Below are 23,937 nucleotides of genomic sequence, written 5' to 3' on the forward strand. Positions count from 1 at the left end.
TTTAGAAAAAGTAGAATTCACGAAAATATATTTAACTCCATCATACACTTTTCTTCAAATAAACCAAAATAACGAGAATGAGTATTTATGGCACTTTTCCCGCCAAAATGAAGAGTTATTATCCCTCTTAGGTACATGTTACTATAGGCTTAAGGTGTATGCTAACCTACTCAAAAGTTTTGAGTGGAGCAATGTATAACATCACTACATGAACATGTAGCATTGTTTGAGATTGAAAATCATTTATTCATATTTTCCTCATAATTATTTGCCATAATCTTCAGATTTGTTTCTATTTTTCTCATTGGCATTTCCCCGACTCTACAAAGGAATCAGTTTCATCACGGTGGTCCTGATAGGGTCATCCTTGTGCACAGTGCCCCATGTTATGCACTGCCATGTTTTCTGGCACATGTCATCATTTCCGTATCGGTTGTTCAGGGCACCGTAGTAGCAACCGTCCCACCACCAGCCGCCGCCGTAGTCGTAAGCGCACTTGCCACTGTCTCTGTCGTACGTGCCGAATGCTTTACCGTTAAGTTTGCCAAATGACTCCGGGGTGTTGTACATAGAGTCTCCGGCTGTGCCGTTGTAGCCACCGATCTGTACACATGAAAGAGAGGAGACAGAAATATTAAACACTTACGAGTGCTTTCTGCAAGAAAGAGGTTGAGAACAGAGTATTCGTTTTCCACTTGAAAGAGAGAAATTGTCCTAACTGAAGCCAACGGTCCTACCATCAAACAATAATTCTTATAATATATTAAGTGGAATGAAATAGATTTATTTAAGTCGAAATGACACGTTGTCTACTATCCTCCCTCCTATTTAAAAACAATTAAAATAAATAAACATGTTGAAATACGATGAAAAATTAGTAATAGCGTTTCTTTGAGACATGTCACCTATATTTGCTTTTTACCTTAAGTCGGAAAAGGTTAGAGGCATCTTCCAATTGGAAAGTGCTGTACTCTGCCACGTAAGTTCCCGGATGTGAGACGTAATCGAAGTACGTCATTTCAATGCGGAGTTTGTATCTCTTCTGGGAAGTCAGTGCGTACGTTTTGTTGTTGCCCAGCCAAAAGTCACCTCTCTCTCTCAATCTGCCAAAGCCAAGCGCGTACTCCATCCTGTAAGATATTTTAATTGGTCGGCTGCAAATTTAACAACTGAGAAAAATGTGGCTTTCTAATTGGATTTAATCATCAGTTAATGGGGGCAGGCTTGCAACGGCAATGTACACAACCATAAAAAATAATAGTAATACTAATAATAACAAAAGCCTATAAAATAATGATAATAACGAAATTCGTTGAGAGGACATCCTTCCCATAACCAACATGCTATTGTATTCAACCACGGTAATCATACATGTACTAGTACTAGTACTTCGATTAAATCATAATTTTAATAGTTCATTGTGAAATTTATCACTTGCAGTCTCTTTAAGAAAAAAAACTTAATTACACACACAACAATACAATAAACTAATCAGTATATAGCCACTGATTCTATACCATGTACGATTGAAGTCGACATATCCGGTCAAGCGCTGCTGTATGACGGTGTAGGGGCCATCGCACAGTGCTAAGAATGGACCTCCCGCCCTATCTGGCCATATCTCCACAACACGACTGCCATCTGCCGGATCTTCAGAGCAATCTGTAACCATAAGTAACATTTTTGACATGCTTTCAAATTCAATATCAGGCTATTTACAAGGTCATATTTAGAATTTGCAGGACCAATTTACTGATTATGTCTCTAAATTTGCTCTATTTACAAATATTGTGAGGTGACTGGAGGGTAAGACAGGGGAAGAAGGCCACACTGTCCGTGCCTTCAAATCCAGGGTGAGAGAAAGCGTATATTGGGAAGTTTTGCAACCGATATAGATAACAGAAATAACGATCTGAAAAATAGAATTAACACCCCCCCCCCCCCCCCCCCGGGAAAGCCACACCCCAAATTATTCTAAGATTCCCGAAGGACCTATGCAGATCTTCTATGGTAAGGTTATCAGTCCGGAAGGTTTCATGTTCCTAACTGTAATGGCATAAGGGTAGATAGCAGGAAAATAATGTAAATTTTAAAATCAACCACCCCAGGGACGGCTACACCCAAAACAGACGCGTGTGAAAGTGTGTATAATGATGATATGCAACCCTAAGGCGTGCCAGTATTGAAAACTATTGTGTCCAAATTAAAAAAAAAAAAAGATTAACTTTCACCTAGTATGTGATGTTAGCTAACACTTAAATAAATAAATAAATAAATAAATACCCGTGTGTATAAAAGTCCCTTTTGGAAAGTCCCATCTAGTTTAAAATAGGGCAAGGGCGTAACGATATTGCACTTCTTAGTGTAAACAAAAAAATCCCCGGCCATGCAGTTTCTATCCATGTATTATTAATGCCAGATAAATATAACCCATTAACCCACTTAATCAGCGGGTCGATTTTCGATCTCATACAAAAATGGGCTCGTTTATGTTGTACTTTTCGGCGTAAACAAAAAAATCCCCGTCCCGTATATAAAATAATACTTTGCCCGTGTAATGTAATACTTTTGATTATATGAGGGAATAAAATTACCTAACTATTAATACCAGGTAAATACATGCAAGTAAGCTGCTAGTCACGTCTTCTTGGAAGTGTTGATATAACCCGCTTAATTCTGCTGGTCAGGTATATTGTGTATATGTCTCTTCTAGAAGGTTACATTATAACTCACAACAAAGCAGCAGTGTTATGGTTGTACGTCTTGGCGTAAAAAAAATCTTCAGCCCTGCATAAAGTCAGGGTTGCTCATGGACAGAGATAGATTTGCGACATTGTGGTGGCCACTGGAAATGCCCACAATAAAAAGTTGGTCGAACATATCTACGTAAGGTATATTAAAGCATGTAGAATTATTTTCAAAACGCCATCTTCCTCCCTGAACCTTGGTCCCTTTACGTATAAAAAACTGCAAGCTATTTACACATGTCGCGTTTGCCACTTCTAGACAGTAAGACAAACTAGGGTATAGTTATGCAGAATATCGAAACTAAGGTGAAAATTCAACGTATTGCCAGATGAAAATATTCTGGTATCTCTAAACTGGCTTTTATTAAACCTCATATCTTCGGTTTTTCGAATATGTGTTAACAATACTCCACGACCAAATTCTATCGTTACACTGCATTAGTTACAAAGATTACAAGTGCATATACGTACAGGGTAATTCCAGCATAAATCCCCATGCTTTTCATAAACTAACCCGCACACCTGTGCGATCTAGCTAAATATATCTATTCTTGGAAGGGTCCGTATTGTTAGCTTTTGCCGGTCCTGATTCAGATCGGTCCTGATCGATAACGTTAGGCCATAAAAAAAAAGCATTTTGTTTCTCACCATGAAAAAATAAATTGAAATTGGTGGAGTGGTGTGTTAAGTTTAAACATTCAGTCAGGATCCCCGTCAAACAGTTTATAGAGTGTGAATGTTCTGCATAATGATTATTTATTTTTGGAATTTTCCTAGAAGAAAATCGTTTAAGAGTTTAATGACTTTTTGACTCAACGCATAGACATACGTGTAATGACATACAGAAAAGGGGGTCAGCTCCGGAATTCCCAGGTGATTTTTTTAATAGGCGAAAATCAATGCGCGCGGGATCGTCTTATCGTCACAAAAAATAATAATAATAAAATAAAAAAAAAGAAAAAAAAGAAAAAGGGTTGAATGAATGGTCCGAGCATTAAATGCCAGAACGCCCCAAGCGTCAGGTGTTCAAGGCGGTTTTTAAATACATAGGCCCTATTGTAGCTACTGTAAGTTTCATGTTCCTAACTCAAATGGCTGTGTAAGTTTAGTTTACTTTTATTGAGGTTGAGGAGTCGGGTGATCGGCTCATCTAATGCAATGGACATTCATTTGCATAAATGATAACTTTTCATTCAGGGTGGTACAGCTTGAGTTTGCACTCTATTTCATTCAGCACAGTGTCTCCGTAGGTGGAGCACATAGTATACTCTTTCTTTTTGATCCGTTATTTTCTACTAGAAATTTATAGTTACAGGAATGGCAGAAATGGTGAGTTTTTTATACTGTTTATTGATTATTATTGACTATTGGTGATTATTGAAATTTATCGGTTTTTGTGTAAGTAAATTTAAGCACATAAATAATCGGTAGTGAGTGCTTTATTGTAATTATCTTTTTCTTTTCTTCTTTTTAGTTTTTAGGTGTCTTGTTAATTCCTATGTGAAATAAAACCAAGATCAAGTAAAAAACTTATGCTTTGCCTTGACTTTAACTTATCTGTAAAGCCCCTGCGTGCTATAGGCTGATACAAGGCGGAGATAGCAGAGAATGCGATGTAAAAATTAGAATCGATCCCCTGCCCCCAGGGGCGACCACACCCCAAGTCAAGATAAAATTCATAAGAGACTTTGTACATGTAAATCCCTTATGGTAGGTTTATTAATCCCTGGCGTATTAAGATGGATTATGCATGTATATAATTGTCCAACCCAGGGGAAAGCTTGACCAGCGTATCTAGCCGAGGCAACCCTGTCCCCATTCCAATTCTACCTCTTTAGTATTTCACACCATTTCAATGACTCTGAGAAATCCTGGTTGCAAAATGCGTTTTTACTATTTTCTTTAGTTGCAAAATGCGACTCTACTTAATTGCGCCGTATTTTTCAACCGAACGCATTTTGCAACACACACACATACACACACACATACACACATACCGGTTGCAAAATGCGTTCGGTTGCAAAATACGGCTGTACAAAGTGAAAAGCCACTGTCTGTATCATTCTGGATGCAGTGAGATAAAATTAATCTCACGTACTTCAGTGCAATGAATGTAGGGTTTTACTTATTCTAAAATAAGAAGTTAATTTTTACTTTTTAACTTGAGTTCTTGTGAATTTTTAAAAGAGATTTTAAATAATTAATCTCACGTACTTCAGTGCAATGAATGAAGGGTTCTACGGTTTAATAAGAAGTTATTTTTCTACTCTTTTTATCTTGAGTTCTCGTGACTTTTTAAAAAAGATGCATTTGGCAGTGCACGAAAATGGGTGAAAGTGTGCACTTCTACCTCTTGCACAAACACACACAAGTGAGGATAAGGGCTGCCAAATGTTTAGATAATTTAGATAAGTGTGTTGGACATCTTTTCTTTATCGCCTAGACTCAATATTTAGCCCTATTTTAAGTAAGCAGCAAACGAACAATTAATTAGTCTTCCTTTACCTCTGGGATAATAATCGCTTGCTTTCACGCTGCTGACGTAAGCCTTATAGCCGGAGTTGCCCGACTCAATGTCGTCTGTTCGGAAATTAAACATCAACTCATCCCCGTCTGTTGCTATCTTCTGCAGACTGGCCTGGTCAGTTGGGAAAGAGGACAGTCCGAGCTTCTCTAGTTCTATATCACAGACGGCCTTGGACGAGGAAGTAACATTGGGCAACAACCTGTAATGGTGAGGGGAAAAATCAATTTGCTATTTCATTTTACAGGATTTTATCAGGAGGTCACTTTTATCCAAACGTTATTATTTATTATTATTTATTACTAAAACCACCATAAAAGATGAGTAAAAAAATAAATATATGTGTAAAATAATACAATAAAAGCAGTAATTAAAACGATTTTAAGAGCAGTCCCGCCAACATATATTCTTTTGAGAGTCTGTTCTGATAGCTGGGGCTGTTTACTAAAAATCTCAGCGTATATAAATGACTGTGTAACATATAAAGATCTCTCTCTCTCTCTCTCTCTCTCTCTCTCTCATGGTGCACTGCTGAATTGGTCACATACATGTATGAGTGTAGAATATATGTAAGAAAAAAGAACAGAAAACATGGCGTCATTGTGAATGTATTGTCTTTCTACTTTCACTGTATATTTTTGTAAAATTATTTCGACAGAAAAAAGTTTTGGCTTTTCTCAGTTTACAACATATCGTACAATGTGTATTGTGTATTGTCAATTCTTTTTGCACGTAATAGAAGTGAGTTCAAACCGCACAAACATGCTTCTACTTGGACCAGTAAACAGCTTTAAACAACAACATTTTAATGTTAAAACTATAATTGCGTGCTGAACAAAATAAAAGAATTTTAGCCTACCTGGTGACCGCCAGAGAATCTTGACAAAAAGAGTTTCTGGGCGACTGAAGAGAGAAATCGGTAACATTCACCAGCAGGGTGTAGCCACGTGCGGTGTACAGGTGGGTCAGACATGACAGGTTGGGCGGATACGGATACGGATATCTAGGTGACATGACTACCTGTGTGGTCCCTGGTTTAACTAAGATACTTGCATTGCATCCTGATAAAAATTGAAATTCAGAAAAATATGCTAGTGATGTTTTTTTTTTAAAACATATACATTGTGTATGTACCGCCTTACAGATTATTTTCCGTCCTGATCACTTGACGCACCTATTTTGACGTCACAAACACGTGACTGGGAGGTAGTAGGTAGTTTTGATATAATAGCAACTTATTTACATTCAAATGCAATTATTTAGGAAACATGTTAATGAGTAATTATAAAAAGGTTGTTCCTATGCTGCACGTACAATAGAGAAATCATACCCACCTTGGAAAGCGGTTCCATTGGTGTATACTACTGGAAACTTGGTGGATTGAAACTCTGTAAAGATTTGAAAAATGTACAACTCTTCAAGCAAGCACCAAACTTTTATTTAAGGTCCCGGCACATATTATGGTTGCCGTCTCCTGAAACGGGATATTTGACCAGTAGCATAAGCACTGAATTTTATATGTATTGCACATTCAATACATACACCTGTATCTTTATTCATATTACAAGAAGCATATTTACCCTATATGTGAGAGAAAAAGGGAACCAAGATATGTAAAACCGAGAAGCAAACTGATATAACTTATAACATACGGCAGCAACAATGTCACTGTCAGCCTGTGACGAACACTAAAAACCATCTTTCGTTAATATCAAAAATTACTGAGCCTGCTTCCAATGCAAGTGAGATTATATGAAGCTTGCTGTAAAGTTCTACTAGAAACGTACAAATATTCTCATATATTGCACAAATATTCTTATCTCATATATTCCACGTACGTGATATGTGGTTGTTTAGAAAAAACAGAAGTTATAGAAAATAAACTACCTGAGCAGTCACTGGATTTGCCAGGAGTCAGATTGATGTCATCAATGGCGATGTCGCCTCGATATTCTGTTACACCACTCGCTTCGAATATGATCTATAAAAGTAAACAGTAAGTGTAAATTTAATTGTAGGTTAATATCAGCTGGCAAAATACAACAAGAAATTGGATATTTCTATACTAAATTGCCCAAAAAATATCATGTTTGCCACTGAAAATAACGTTTCATTCGCGCCAACTATTGTTTTACGCACTTGGCTAAATTTGCGGTAGCTGTTCAATGCACTCCTCAAGTAATAGATGCGTTTGGGTCACTTATACACTTAAGCCGTACTTGCCTAATTTTATGCATAAGTTCGTAACATTTTTGTCTTTTTAGTTGAAATTTGAGGACAGTTTGTTGCTGGCACCCTTGGCAGCTACGGGGAATTATACTATGTAAGCCAATTTTCCCTCACCTCTTTATCGAGGAAAAACAACATGCCATACCACAAGGGGTGCTCTAAGCTTCCACGTTCTTAAGCTAAACACAAAATATCTTTGTTATATATAAAAAAAATTATTCGAACTGATAACCTGATGGTATCCAGATTTTGGTGGTAGGACAATTTTGGCGGTCTCCCAGACGTCTCCCTGGTCACCGCTCAGAGACCATACCAATGTCTGGCTGGTCGTCTGCGCGAACGTTTTCAAGTACACCTTCAGGGTTCCAATATCGGCGCCGTTCATGTTGTAGGCAAACTGAAGCAAGTGGCACCTCTTGGCCAGGGAGAACCTTTGGCTGGTCATGGTGCGGGTGCCATTGCCACCATTAGACGCCTCGATGTACGCGTAGTAACCTAGAAGTAGTCCCATATGTACAATACTACTTGCACAAGTACCTAATGACAAACACACAAACAGTTGTGCGTCTGAGCTGATTACCATTTAAACCATCAAGACCACACTGGGTCCGGTGTATAGACTACTTACCGTTGGATACACTGGGTCCGGTGTATAGACTACTTACCGTTGGATACACTGGGTCCGGTGTATAGACTACTTACCGTTGGATACACTGGGTCCGGTGTATAGACTACTTACCGTTGGATACACTGGGTCCGGTGTATAGACTACTTACCGTTGGATACACTGGGTCCGGTGCCACTGCTGGAAGTTTGACCGCGATTTCTTAGCCAAGTCTGTGTTCCGGATAAGGAATACTGACAAAACCCGTTTTCGAAATTGCACTCCAGAGGATCTGAAATGAATTTTATAACGTATTATCGGTCAATATTGAAACGTTAAGGGAGGACTGCAGCTTGGAAATTTTATCTTAAATGTGACGTAATATTGGGAATTTTGGGTAAAAAACATCATTTTCGGTTACCTGATTTTATCAGGCACATTCACAACTATAAACATGCTAATGGTATTATAACACTTGAACAAAGTACTACAAAAGGGGTTCAGGGGTTTTTATTTAAAGACATACTGTTTATTTAATCTATAAAAACGTGATTTTTAGTCCTATTCCACCCTAAAGTTCCTTAAAGCCACACTGATAGCAGACAGAGATCAAGAGCGCAGTACAAACCTTTGCATATGGTGGTATACCCGGTCCAATAGCCTCCGTCAGAACATTCTCTTTGAAGTGAACCAGACTTCAGTCCATATCGGCAGCTAAGTTTTACCTTAGCTCCGAAGACATAATTTTCAGCACCCGAAATTTTACCGAATTCTGGAGCTTGTAGCTGCTTACAAGTGGTAACTGCAAAAGAAATTCAACATGGGTATCAATATTACCAGAAATTAATACTTGTGTGAAGTAAGGGTTAACTAGATTTTGTGATGACATAAAAATCTCTTTCGATTATAACAGTAGGCCTACTTGGTATCAAATAAGGAGTTTTTTGTTTTGATGTGAGAAAAATTGTCTCTTTCATAAATGGCACTTTTCTTACCATTTCGATTTTCAAAATAGTAGTAGTACTACTATTACTACTACTATTACTACTACTTTCGATTTTCAAAATATTGTCAATACAGCCTGCCCTTTGTGAAGTGACATTTTGATTTTTGTAGCACCCACCGTTGCTGCATTTACTTAGTAGCCTACCGCCACTGAATTATTAAAAAAGTTTTTACTCTCCACCAGAGACAATTATACCTTCACAAGTGGGAGATGCACCGCTCCACACTCCCTCGGCCGTACACATCCGATATATGTCCCCTTTCAACATGTAGCCTCGCTGGCAGCTGTAGGATACACGGTTAGAATACAGCGAACCACCAGAAACATAGCCATTGGCAGGGGCAGTCAAATTACCGCAGGACTTCGCTGTTTTAAACGGAATAAATAAAAAACGATATCGTTCATTATTGTTGCAGGAAAACTGAAGGAACGATAACATGCGCCAAAACATTTTTTGCCAGTATTTTTTTTTATATCTCATAGAAACACAAATGATACATAGATGCATTAATGATAGTCCCAATTCTTTGGATATAATTTTACACAGATTTAAAAACATAGTAAAGCGGTGTCTTAAGACCCTGAATATCTAAGCACAACTGAATGGTTAAATTTATAATAGAGGGTGGCAGTGATGTGGTGAACAACAACAACAACAGAGTAAAATGTTTGGTTTGATATAGAATGTGTGCCTACTATGCGAATATGCGAATATGAATATGCCTACTATGCATATTCGCAGCTGGCCCATGTGTTGTTTGTACTCCCTTCGCTAATTTAAGAACTGCCTTTACGCTCTTATCTGAACTAGACACCGGACGATAGCAGCGTCACGTTCGTGCCCTGTCACCTAAGGTGTGCATCAGAACACCTGTTAGAACCCCATAGCCGCATTAACCCAGAAAAACAGGTCAACACTCACGTGGACAAGTGGGTGTGGGTGAGTTCCATCCCTGCAGAGTACAAACAGCCGTTGCTTTCCCAACCAAATCATGCCCTCTTCTACATTGGTAGGTGATCGAATCACCGACATCGAGTCCCTCGATGATTTCTATTGAGCCGTTGATGGGAGGTTTTGGAATTCCACATGGTGTCACTGAAAACAGACTCTTTTTTTAATTGAAATTTATAAAGATTATAAAGTTTCTTTGATAAATAAGTATCAACTTCCTTAGTGCATTATAAAGACACAATTCCCTGTAGAAAATAATAATTCAGAAGATCCATATTTCATTTTTTTTAAAACCCAACGTGAGACCACTTTGCACAATATCCACTGGCCGTGTCCAACACATAATGCAGGTCATGTAGCACTCACTGTTATACATGAGAGTGAAGCCACGGTCCGTGTTTGACATGTCGCTCTTCCAGTACACATCCACAATACTGGAGTTGGTCTTAACTGGTTCGGGTGGAATGTCTCCACTAGCAGTAACAAGCAGATTTCTGCGGTTATACCCCTATAATGGTGATCATTTACATGAGAGTGTTTCAGTATATTTGATATTGAAGTGGCATGTGTTAACTAAATCATGAACACTTAAATAAGAGAATGGGATGTATTATTAAGGCAAATGAATCGATGGAACTGGGGCATTACAGCATTTTTTTTTCACTTATAGTCAATATGATAACCATTGGTTTAACATTCATAGAAATAAATATAGTCACTTTTCTTGGGAAAATGACATTTTAACGTGGCAAAGCAAGTGCTGCTGCGCTATTTAATTTTGATATACACAGTACAAAATACACAATTATGGGCCTATAATGAGCAACAGAAAATACATGTCACAGAAAATACACAAGTCAATGTTACCGCATACAATTCCAACACGTCATAGTCGTACTCGGTTTGAAGCACGGGAAATGATATCCTGACCGACCGTCCAGTTGGGACAACGATTGACCACCGACAATTCTGGCTGACAGGATAGTTTTCAGGGTAATTTGGACTGTAGATGACGCCACTGGTGCTGTTTAACAGACGGTAACTTGGGCAGTCAGCTGCAATAAAAGTGATATTTTGAAAGCGGTTAATTTTTTCTTTCGCTTGTTGTCATTATTTTTTGTAGTTGCATAGTAACTAACATAAGTAAGTGGATCCTGTAATGAAAGTGTGAACAGTATAAATAGTAAGGATCACAAATGGAACTGATTCATTTTAGCCATATGATAAATTCAATGCCAAGATAAACATCACATGCATCCTGAATCAAAGCTGAATTATTGAAAAACTGTCGTATACCAATGTACGACCACAATGAAACTATGAGAATGGTGCGTTTGTAGAAAGGAAACCCTCGGTGCATAATCTGTATTTGAATACTGTCCTTCCTTCCTTCCTTACCTTGGCACCTTGGCGTCTCAGTGATGGGCCAGGTGCCGTTTTCATCACACCTGTATGTCACGTTTCTGGTCCCGTTATTCATGTACAGACCCTCTGGGCACGTGTAGGTGACGTTGCTGTCAAAGGGTACCTTGTTGTACACCATGGTGACCTGGTCTGTGCCCGCAGGGGGTTCGCTACAAAATTCTGAAATAAAAGGGAAAAAATGAAATTGTGGCAAAACTGTACCTTTTGTGATACCTTGCTTCTTTACCTCCACCTTACTAACGAGTTTTTTGTTTGTTTTTATCAGGGTTTGTCTGGTTGGTAGTGGGAAAATATCTCATAAAATTCTTCACAAACTTTGTTGAATTCGCATGATTGACAGTTATCTAGGAGACAAAGGAGTGATTGCATTTTCCGAAGCTGGGTGTCATAATATTCAACAAAATTCATTGCACTAAACTTAAGCGGAAGTCTGTTCTGGGAGTGACATCTGGTGTACAGTCTGAAATTACCTTGTTTTCAACAGAATGTATGTGCTTTGTCCCCAGATACATCTCAGTAAGCAGTAAATGGTCATCCTTACGGGGGGTCTGCTTTATTGCTTAGTCCGAAACTTCAAGGCATACGCGATAATATGTCTGATAATGGAATGATACCGATGAACAGCAATATACGTACCGACACAATCGCCCAGGCCTCTCAAGGAAATCTTGTCTACAGCGAGGTCACTATAGTAATCCGACCCACGGATGCCTTCAAAGACGATCTAAAATATTGCAATAGTTCTTTCATTTCCATTGGCTTCACATGTTCTGAAGCGACAGATGGAATACATTGCTGGAAATTAAACCGTAACTGCACTACTATCCTGATTTGAACAATGAATAGTAGCCTACCAATTCAAATAACTTTTAGCGTATAATAATAATAATAATAATAATAAAAGCCAAAAAGGGTGACTCATGTCCAATTCCAAGCGTTTATTTTTATTTTTTAACTTTTGAAAGCCTTTTATTTTGGCAACGCGGTTGTAAGTTGACACCTAACCAGATAATGCGGTAATTATTTCAAAAATGAATAAACATCGAAAACATGCCATGAATTTGAAGAAAAGAATCCTTTATCTGTTAATCTCGAATTTGAATGATTACACCAAGTATGAATTGATACCGGTACCTTAAATTTGCTCAGCTCTTTAGGTAGGTCCACCTGTGCCAAGAGCCACACACTTCCCAAGTTTCCTGACCGAGTGAAGAGCAGAGTGTTTTTATTGGTAGCCACGTCCCTCGCGTAAACATTAAAGGTACCCATGGTTCTGCCGTACATGTTGTAGTAGAAGGTCAATTTGGTCGGGCACATTCCAGTTTTAACAAACTGTTTACTGACCAGCTTAAATCGATCCCCGGTCCGACGGGGACTGGACGTCTCAGTATACATATAATACCTGCCTGGATAAGTAAATAAACATTATTTTGGTGGGTATTCCAATTTTGGATTTTCTGCAGTCTTGAGTTTTTAGAGTCTCCATTTTTTTCCTTTTTTGAATACACCTTCGATTATTACTGATTATATGCGATATGAACATTATACCGCCTTATATTAATTAATCTAGTATTATGCCATCATGCATTTTTTTGTCTAATAGTTATATTACAATGTTGTTGAAACATTTAAAGGGTGTCGGTACAGGACAAACAAGTTTGCCCCTTTACCCTCCTCGACAACATGTATCCTCCCCCTGATTATATGCTTTGGTCAACTCTACATATACCGTACCGTATACCATACAAAAAGACTACACATTTGTGGCTTTCCAAAATGGAAAAAGGATAAAATACTATATATCTCTCAGATTTGATTTTGTGTCAAATTTTTTATATTTTAGGGAACATATTTGCTAACAAAGGATAAAGATGAACATATCTGGTTACTTTTATGACGATATATGTAATATCTACAATTACAATGAACTCATGCGAATGCACTTACCATCGTAGGCTCCGCTGGGTCCCGTGCCACTGCTGCCAGTGGCTCCAGTAAGTCTTGTCCAGCCATACCCTTCACTGGTAAATGAACATAAGTTACTCTCGAAACTGCATTCCCACGCTGTAATGAAGAACTTAGTCTAAATATTGAAGGAGTGTCTTGAAACTTAATCATTTCGTTCTCTTTTTTTATTTCAGATTTGCAGATGAATAATCATTCTCAACTGGAAACTATGCAAAAGTTTCATTTATCAAAAACGTTAATGTCCTGACTCGTCTAAGTGTTTAGTAAACTTACAGCTCTGTGCATGCAAAGTCTGCACGCCCACCAGGAGGAGACACAGAAACAGATATCCCTGCATCTTCAGCTTATGATCTCTTGTCTGGTGTCTAGTCATATTTATATGAGTACATGAAGATCTACACGACCGCGTCAAACACCGTTGTAACTGAAAGCGTTATCACACTCAGTTAACTAAAGGCCGGGTCACACTGCGCTTGCGACCTTTTTGCAACCTTTTTGCAACCACAAAATCTGGCGGTCGCTTGCGATCACTTTGCAAGCTAATTAAGAAGCTGTGGCCAATTTTGATCGGCAAGCAGTCGCAAACCGGTTGCAACAAGGTTGCAGTATGGTATCTGCAACCTCTTATAGACCATCTTCAAGTTATAGGTTACCAGGCGCACACTCTTTGCCGAGCGATACACAACCTGTCTGCAACCACTTGGTGACCGAAAACCGGTTGCAGGACTGTAGCAATCGCTTGTCAACTGGTAGCAGCAAAGTCGCACAGGATATATATGTTGCCAACTTGTGACAGTAGCTGCTTTCCCATAAATTCCCCTCTCAAAAAACAAAAAATTTCTAGTAAAACGACTCCTTTTCAAAAAGACGGGACTGCTATAATCATTGACTTTGTTTACCAAAGAAGTAAAACGAGTAAAAGACCTCGAAAATACTGGGTGAACCCGTGGATTGCAAGACGCCCCTTGTAAGGCGATTACAAACATTTGATGAAAGAACTTCGACTTGAAAATCAGGAAGTTTTCATTTCCTTCCTAAAAATAGAACCAACAATGTTTTGTGAACTTTTGAAAAGACTACACCCTCACCTAACGAAACCAGTGCTGCAATAAAAACATAAACTTGCATACATTTTAATCCTTGTTAATCTCATAATACTCTTTAATATATTCTTGTTCAAATACTTGGTCTCTTTGAGGTCGCAAGGCCTGTGCAGTTACGGTATCACTGAACAAAAAACCTCGGTGCAGCACCGATAACCTCCTGGCGACCGACAAACCTACTTGTGGTATCCAGCCGCTTGCTATCAGGTCGCCGACTGCTTTGCAACCGCTTTGCAACCCAATGTGTGGTTTTCCCTTTGTCTTTTTAACCCTAGGCGTTTGCCACTTACAATACAACGTAACTAAATCGTGACAAGTCATGCGCATCGTGTACTTTTTACACTCTCATCCTTGTAGTGAGGATACCAAGCACTGGGAAGATGTTAAATTGTTTGTGTTAAAACTATTTTTAAGTCTATTGGACACACTTTACGATTTGTTCAATTATTTGTGGATAATTTTGATTGTTGACATTATGATATTAAATAGCAGCTATACCTTGCTGATTAAATTGCTTTTATTTTCCGTTTTCTCTGCATTCGTGTATTTGTTTCATTGTTTACTCTGATAATATAGCTTTGCAAATTTTAAATAACATACAACGATATATAATTGAGGTTTTCGGCATTTTACCTATGATTTTCGCAAAATGATAAAATAAATAAACGTAGCGTCAAAAAATCTTACATTGCTTTTATCATCACATTTTTTTTTTTTTTTTTGGTTTCGTAAGTGTGAAATGCCTGGTATATGAAAGCCTTGGCAATTGGTATAAAATATTGCCAACAAATGCAATTTACGTTTTCTTTTTCTAAAATATTACAATTTACGACCTTGATATTTAGAAGGCTTACATAACAAATTATGAAAAAGTCTTTGCCCAAATAGACCACCATCCTACGCCTATTTTATTGCAGTCGCTTGCAACCTTCCTGCAACATATCTTCGAACGCCTGCGATCGGTAAAAAACCTGTTAGCGACCAAGATACTAAAGACCGTCAATCGACCATGCAGTTACAACTGCAACCTTCTAGCGACCTGCTGCCGACTACTTGCGACTGGTAAAAAACTTGTAAGCGACCAGTCGACTAAATACGGTCAATCGACCATGCAGTTGCAAATGGTATGCTACTGGTTATAGCAACCTACCGACAACCAAGAAGAGACCGATAGGCAACCTTTAGGAAACCGATAATTTTCATCTTTAGTCGCACTGGTTGTCGGTGCACAAAAAATGGCCTTCATGTGTCAACGATCGCAGGCGACCTGTTAGCAACCTTATGCGACCACTTTAAAACCTATGGCAACCTCTTTGCGACTGAGGTTGCCAAAAGGTTGCAAGCGCAGTGTGACCCAGGCTTAAGATGAAGTGCGCGTGCACGCACGCTGTGTCATCCTAAGGCCAATCGAACAACATTCTCGTCTTGTGCTTGGGTACGCTGACGAATAATGCCTTGTTTCTGCAGGTAGTTTAAAAGCAAATTAGACTAAACGGTGTTGGATGCGGTACATGATAGAGACTAATCTTCTTAGTCCGGTTGTCTTATTTCAGTAACACACATGCTCAAAGTCCCACACAAAGAAAACACGAATTCGATTGCACAAGGTCCATGAAATATTACCGGAAATTGATTTTTTTTTAGTTTAACAAGATGGATTTTGTAAACTCTATTAACATGTCCCCCTTGTTTCATTTTAAACACACACACACACACGCAAACACACACACACACACACACACACACACACACACACACACAATTACACACACGGGTAGACAATCGATAAATATTTTAAACAAAATAAAATAGATAAATATAAAAAATATTAAATTTGCTAAAAAAATTAATGACTTTGAAACGATCGGATATACACCCTGGAGACTTTAAACTTTATCCCTAATCACGTTTTTCACATTTGATTTTGCTTAACAAAATGATTATAAGGTTTTTGCGCATATGAACAGTTCTTGGTGTCAGATACATGCATTCGACCTTGACCTTGATTTGAAGCACCGTCCTCGTGCACTATGAGCAAGTGTGCGCGTGCTGCTGGTCTGTCTACGTCACATTACGTCAGTTAAGCCAATTTTAAAGGAGAGGAGATGCACAGATAGTGAAGACAAACAAATTTCTACCATCTGCGGCTTTCACACTGTATTTGCATCAACGTGCCTCGGCTCAGGTCAACGTGACATAATACCAGAGGAGACAACTAGGAGAAAATAATCGGCAAAATGGTCCACTCTGTCGACCATTTTGCCGATTCTTGACTAGACTTTGGCTTCTTTATTACCTTTGCAAGGAGCTTTCGTTTCTTGTTCCATTTGTTAGTTTGTCAGTCAGTTATTGTTATGCTATATGCAGAAAGTTGTGGACAAATTTTAATGAAATCTTCAGGACTGGTCACAGGGCCAATGGAGCAAGGAAAAAACACGTTATTGCATGCTGTGGCGTGACCTCTTGCATCACACGCGAACGCGTTCTGCGTCCTGGCTACGGAAAGTGAAATTTTGTTGGATCATTCGCAAAATTGTATGGAAAATTTAATTGCAATAATAATAATAATAATAATAATAATAATAATAATAATAATAATAATAGGCCCTAAACATAGTTGTTGTAGTTTTTTTCCCTATAGTAATATTTTTCTCGAGAGTATTTCCGGGCACATTGGCGGAGATCTACGCTGGTTGAGCGCCTCTACTTGTATAAATATGATATGATATCGCACTGCATGCGACATACAAGAGCTAATTGTATCGAGGCCCAGCCACTCTTGTGGGCGGCATATCATGTTGTCACTAGTATATGTACTTAAATTTTGCCGGAATTGTATACAATTCAATGTATGGGCCAGGTTCTTCATCTTTTACCACAGCTTCTGTCAATGCAATTCTTAAATCATTGTGTGGCTATGGATAAATACTAGAGAAACCCGTCTTGACATATTTTTTAAAAAATAAAATCAATATGTGGCTTTTAATATTTTGTTGCTATGTTGGCGGTGGTCAACGGGAACCTTAGCATAGACCATTGCATCCAAGTACTGGAAAGGGAACTTAAGGAATTCTGTCGAAAATATCTTTGGAGACCATAATCGTCCATTTATGTTTCAGCATGATAATGCTACTCCACGTACAGCCAACGCAACAGTAGGCTGGTAATATGCGGACCAGATCCAGAACCCCCCCCCCCCCTCCAACGGCCATGCCAATCCCTAGATGAGAATCGCTGTAAAAATGTGAAGGATAACCTCGGAAATCAATAATTGAGGGATAACTCTGCAAACAAAATTGATCGCATACTATCTTTGCACCGTATGTGGAACGCCATCACTGCGCAAACATTACAGAAATTCCTAACTCCACGCACTAACACGAGTGGTGCGTCCTCTAATATACTGTACAAAATATTAAAATGTGGTTTTGCTTTTACTATGGTTATAGTTTATTCATTGGTTGTACAATCAGTAATATTTTGTGAAATAAATCCCTTTAGAAGTTGAATAAATAACAGTGGTTCATGACATGATTTTCTGTATTATTTTACGCATTGCGTTAGGGCTGACACTTCCTTGGAAGGGTAGTATAAATGTATATAAGAATCGACTGGTAGCCAAATAAAGGTTGACATGGGATCTGACTAATACGAGACCAATTCTTGCCTTTCATTTAGGAAGAACTAATACGAGACCAATTCTTGCCTTTCATTTAGGAAAAACTTCATAGAACCAACCATACGTATGTTGGCAGCATACAGCTTTACTTATATTTTGTACATGTAATTCTCACACATCAAATGAAGTGCTGTATTGCTCCACTAATATTTCTGTAATTCTTACAATTTTTTCTATGGTATATCTTTACATTTGTGCTTAAATTGCGATCAACAATTCACGGCTTAATTATGCTTTTGTCAGAGAAGCAACCAGATAATGTTAAACGCTGTCACAATCTAAAAAAAGAAGTTCGGGTTTCTTTAGTTTCTTTTGCTTTCTGCCACACATCAAATATCTATGCACGAGCTAAGCACGAGCGCATCATATCTGTACTTACTTACAGAGATGCTTGTTTCTGAAGCAAGGTGTTCTGTCCTTTTACTTTTTATTTTCCTTTTCCTCTTTTCTCTTTATCAATCACCTGCGTCGGAACCCTTTAACGGTCGAATTGTTTTAAAATTGAACATTACCTTGATTTTAAAAACGCAGTAGCTGTTATGAAGTGCCGTGCTGCAGGAGTGCAACAACTTAGTGAAGCGTTGAAAAAGCTAGGACTGTCGGGGACCCTTTTTCTTGCGGGTAGGACTATTATTTGCTAAAATGTAAAACTAAGCTTTCTTTTTATATTCTTTACCTGCTGCAGCTTTTATCTTTGAAATGAAAGCTCTTACCAAAAGTTGAAGGCATGGGATTGCTGAACAGTCTCCGCAAGGTTTCAAATAAGTAGCACAACAGCAGGAAATTATTTGTTGGACTTTCAACAATTTGAGAAAGGCGTAAATGATCACTAAGATTTTGAGTCAAGGCTCAAGTGAGGCTATAGATTTGTTAATGATCTTTCTTTTTTAAGCTGCAGCAAGCACTATACTGTTCTACCATTCACAAAGATAATGAATACATGTCTACGTGTGCACATTGGCAATAGGCTCCATAACCATCGATTTTTTTCAATTTCTAAGAAAATCGCTTAAATCGTAAAGTTTTGAATTTCTTCATTTTACATGTTACATAAATGACCGAACAGAAAGGTGCGTGACCTCACTATATTCATCATTTTGCCCAATGCAGTGTATATAACTGTACTCGATAGATATGCACGTATATTTTGTTTTGTCGCCACGTCGGCTTACAAGCTTAAGGTTCGATCCTAATATAAAGAGCCTGCGGTGGAAATGGCCTTCGGTTAAATCTACGATAAAAAGACCTGCTTAGCTGTGCAACAGGTAAAAATGAACAAAGAAACCGCTGCGTCACATGCAGATGGCAAAGGTGTGAGATTACATTGGTTATTGGCATGAGAACCTGCCGGCAATGACGTCCACACAACCAACGTATTTTCTGAGGTTTTGATTGACAATCACATTTCACAAGCGTCAGTCGAAGAACTAAGTCACGACATTGCATACAGCAATGTCCCTGCACACTGGCGCAAATTGTTCCATATTTGCAGGCAACATGACGGATCTTTGTGATGATTTTGAAGTTTATAACTATACGAAATGGGCCAGAATCACGGTCACGGTGCTTTCGACGATTGCCATCGTACTGGGTACCTTTGGAAACGCCAGTGTGATCATCATAACTATCTCCACCCCCATCCTGCGGACCTGGGACAATTCCTTCCACATCAATCTGGCGATCGTTGATCTACTTATCTGCATCACGGTGGCGCCATTCACGATCTTTTCGGTGTGGTCGTGGGGAGAGCACTTCCCATCTAAATGCACCATTGCCCGCGGGATCATCTTCGGACCTGCCATTAACATGACCATTCTGGCAACCATCAGCGTTCTACGTTCGTATAAAATTCGTCACCCAACGCACGACGTCAGCAAGGCATTGATGAAAGCAGGCATAGTCCTGCCTTGGATGATCGGATTTTGCTTGTCAATGGTTGACATACTGAGGAAAAAGGAGTACCCTTTTCAGGTGGAATGTCATAGTGAAGGAAGAGGTGAAGTTACCGTTTCTGCTCTGATTCCTTTGGCTATCATTTGTGGCACGGTGATGCTCGTCAGTTATATATCTGCGTTTAAGAAAATTTTACATCAACGTCAAGCAATAAAACCTTATGCCACGGGCCATATAGTAAGTACTATATCCAATACCAGATTGGAAGAATCTCAGTTTAATGGTTCCACGTTTGATGCCACGCGTGAAGGCAGAAGTAGACATTTTGCAGAGACTTTGGCATGCGAATACTCAGATGTGTTCGAAATCAAAAATGGAACCGATCACCATTATATTAAATTGGTTCAAAAAGACCAACATGTTATTGTCACGAGTCTTATAGTTATCGCCGTGTATGTTCTTACCGTTTTACCAACAATCATAATGAACAGAGTATTTGTATTGGTTCAGCATTCCGTTCACGCTTACGGTATGGCGCAGGTCACTGCTTCGTTCGTTATCATTAATAGTTTTGCCAACCCCTTCATCTATACACTGCGAACCGATGTGGTACGAAAGAGATTTTGTGACTGGATGACGTCAATAAGGAAAAAGATCCGACCCCCTGAAAACAAGATAGAGGACAATTATATTTGATATTTCAGTTGGAAGTACGATTGGCCATTGTGTTTGTAAAGCATCGGTGTAAAATAATTGTTGATACAAAGCAAGTTTAGGGTTGTTGTTGTCATATAACTCTTATTTCACGGACCTTAGGTTTTGCACTGCATGCTCTTTGTCATAATTGCATTCGACAAGTTAAAAACTCTCAAATTAAAGGCAAAGAAGAGTGTTAATATATGTCATTTTTTTCTATATAAAACAGTATGAATGTGCTGTTGTTATGTACAAATACTTTCATTGGAAATAAATGTAAGATAAATACAAGTTGTTAACTTGGGCTATAACACTGTGAATAAAATTGATGGCTGTTGACAAAAATATGCGTTCGATGCGTTTGTCATTTACCTGATTCAAGACAGTTTTATTTGTTTTCGTAAAAACGAAACTTTGAAGCTATTGTATTGTGACAAATTCTCAAATCATAATTGTGGAGAAAATGTCCTGCATATATGGATAAATATTGATTTTAGTTTCACTGGTGCCAAAATAAAAGTTGTCATGGATTATGATAAATAAGAGACATATTCACTGAAATATTTTCCTCTTATTTAGGGAAACTCTTATTGAACCAAGCTTTTGTTGGATTGAGAAAAACTAGTATAAAGTTCCTTTGGACGTCGCCTTGTACCACATTTTTTAGTTTTACATGGGATTGATAGCAAAAACAAATCATTTCGAGATTCTTTTTTCTAGGTGAAATCTAGGTGCTCCACGATATTGTCTCTAAAACCCCCTTTACACTGGACGGTGTCTTTCCTGCATCCTTTGTGCCACCATGTAGCTGGATTCGCTGTGCTCGTAGAAAGGAGGAACAAGCATTGCTTTGGTTGCAGAATGAATGAATGATCAATGATCGGCAAGTTGTCGGCACGTAAAGTATTCTTGTTTTTCACTCTCAAACAGTACTATGAAATGCAGAAAGGACGCCTTTCAAAGAGAGGTTAACATGCAATAGCTCTTAATCTGTGGCATTGGCATGAAGTTTGCAATGCTTTGCTTTTAAGCTACATGTACAGTGTAATATAAACGCTTTGATAATCGAGCCGTTAAGACATTATATATTTTTAAAATAAAAAATCAGTATAATGTAGGTCCAGGGGAACAAATCTAGCGCATAAATAATACATATTTCTATTTAAAAAAAACAATATGAGGAAGATGTTCATAACCACTGGACTAAAAAATCAAAATAAACTTAACGTTTCACTTTGGCCATCGGAAAAGAATCAACAAGAATATCCAAAGCTCATTGATTGAGGACAACCGTACACGTAGAAATTCTTAATTAGCACGACGGTATTATTTGACAGTAACACATGCGGCTAATCTCTCGAGGCTGAGTTCACTGACCGGGCTATCGCATGTAAGCTGCTTATCTTAAACTTCACCTGGGCCATGGTGCGAATATGTCATCTGAGAATAGTCGACATTTTGAAATTAAATCTGTAACTGCCAGAAAGGTATAATGATTTATTGATCATTTTCAAACAGCTTGAGAACTTGTTCCATGGATTTTTGGAAATTGTTTTGTCTGTGGTATATATTAACAAATGCCACTTTCATTTGCCGCGTTTCCCAGACCTTCTGTAAACCTCAGTCGTGGAAAAACAAGACCACCAAATGCTGAGATCATGCATAGAGACAAGTGCAAGATTCTATAAATGTAAGCTTCGGGGAAATTTATCAGAAAACGCGTTTGGAAACAGTTCTTTGAAATTTGAACAAACAAGTATCATGAAGTTGACCGTTAGAATTAAGGAACGTGTATCGAAAGTGTCAACGACATGCCCATTAAACATGCAGAGTTTGGTGACCGGTTAGCCGCAGGCAACTTCTGCATATTGCGTTGGTGGATAAGATTGTGTCAATTGTATAATAAAAATCCACTTTTCACATCCCCAAAGGACACTATGATAAGTGTGAGCATGGGAATATATACGATATATTATCGTGGTGTGAGGGATCGCTGCAAATAATCCCTCTTGGATTACGTAACAGGCTGACTGATAGACAGGTGTGATTATTACAGGGACGACAACGACGAGTTGGAACGTTCAAGCGTTTATTTGCCGACTTAGTTTTCGTACAAAACCCAACAGTCCCTACATTCTCTTATCTCCGTACCAATCACGCATTTGTTCGTTTTCGTTACATTGCCTTTTGAGTGATTTCCAGAATTTTCCAGTCTGATTTGTGATTCCACCATTCTATATTTCTAAGAATTTTGTTTTCAGTTAAAAACCTAAAATATTTTTACATCACATTAAATTTGGATGGTATCCATAACTTGGTAGAAGAAGAAACGTGGTAGAAATTGCAAATTGATTGTGAAATTAACCAATCAAATAAAACTACATGCGACTTTGATATTTTTCATTTCTTTCCCTACTTCCTCCCATTTCTTCACTTGTTGACTCATCAGGAAATTGAACTTTCACTCAATAGCTCGATAAGTTTTTACTTATTTGATTCTACTTCACTTATCGCTTGCAATTAATGAAAGTGTAAGCCATCAACTTAAAAACACTATGATGAATCCAATCCGTCAGTGACGCACCAGCAGCCATCTCATACCAGTGTAAGGTACAATCACACAGGACCGCTGAATCACGCACTTTAGCCTTTCAATCAAGACACGGAATCCCGAGAAGTGTTTATCAAATATGTCGCGATTAACTTGATGAACGAGGATGTGATTTCCAAAAAGAAAACCGAAAAAGTCCAATATAACATGCTTCTGATTTCAAATGGAGAAATTCATTACTTTACAAAAGGAATGGTCTGTTGATCTTATTCAGTTGCTGTTGTACAACACGGCAACATTAAAGAATGCTCACGGCTAGAAAAAGGTAAAGATTTATATTTTCACCGCGTACAATTAAATAGTTTTATCATTATCTTAACACCTACACGTAATTAGTAAGAATGAGTTTTCCGAAAGTCTCCCAACAAAATGAGCCCCACCCCGCCAGAGCTACCGTTTTCTGATTGCTATTTAATACCGTGTACATACAGCATTTTTAACATACAGCAGAATAAACAAATAAAAGAAATCTTTGTCACAAGCAAGATAAACCAATGGAA

The 23,937-nt window shown here is 38.3% G+C and overlaps 1 protein-coding gene across 1 annotated transcript; it reads right to left on the reverse strand.

The window, feature by feature from the left end:
* Positions 1-222: 222 nt before the first annotated feature.
* LOC106160162 (MAM and LDL-receptor class A domain-containing protein 1) lies at positions 223-13,920 on the reverse strand. Its single transcript, XM_087009345.1, has 19 exons — positions 13,729-13,920; positions 13,435-13,551; positions 12,622-12,893; positions 12,124-12,211; positions 11,461-11,646; positions 10,930-11,117; positions 10,429-10,570; positions 10,033-10,206; positions 9,306-9,476; positions 8,733-8,906; positions 8,277-8,396; positions 7,733-7,995; positions 7,159-7,252; positions 6,606-6,659; positions 6,131-6,332; positions 5,253-5,473; positions 1,518-1,662; positions 923-1,130; positions 223-603 (listed from the first exon to the last, which is right to left on the reverse strand). The coding sequence occupies exons 1-19, from the start codon at positions 13,826-13,828 to the stop codon at positions 322-324; spliced, it is 3,201 nt and encodes a 1,066-aa protein (XP_086865471.1). The 5' UTR covers positions 13,829-13,920; the 3' UTR covers positions 223-321.
* Between the last annotated feature and the right edge of the window lie 10,017 nt (positions 13,921-23,937).

The sequence above is a fragment of the Lingula anatina genome, chromosome 3 (assembly GCF_051362555.1).
Source record: "Lingula anatina isolate TDL-2025a chromosome 3, LinAna3.0, whole genome shotgun sequence".
NCBI classification, from domain to species: Eukaryota; Metazoa; Brachiopoda; class Lingulata; order Lingulida; family Lingulidae; genus Lingula; species Lingula anatina.

Bases quoted from the DNA above. Each gene is read 5' to 3' on its own strand.
- LOC106160162 (XM_087009345.1), bottom strand. From the start codon at position 13,828: ATGACTAGACACCAGACAAGAGATCATAAGCTGAAGATGCAGGGATAT. The intron at 7,996-8,276 runs GTAAGTAGTCTA...GACTACTTCTAG, and splicing joins CGGACCCAGTGTATCCAACG to GTTACTACGCGTACATCGAG. The intron at 1,663-5,252 runs GTAAAGGAAGAC...TTATGGTTACAG, and splicing joins AAGCGATTATTATCCCAGAG to ATTGCTCTGAAGATCCGGCA.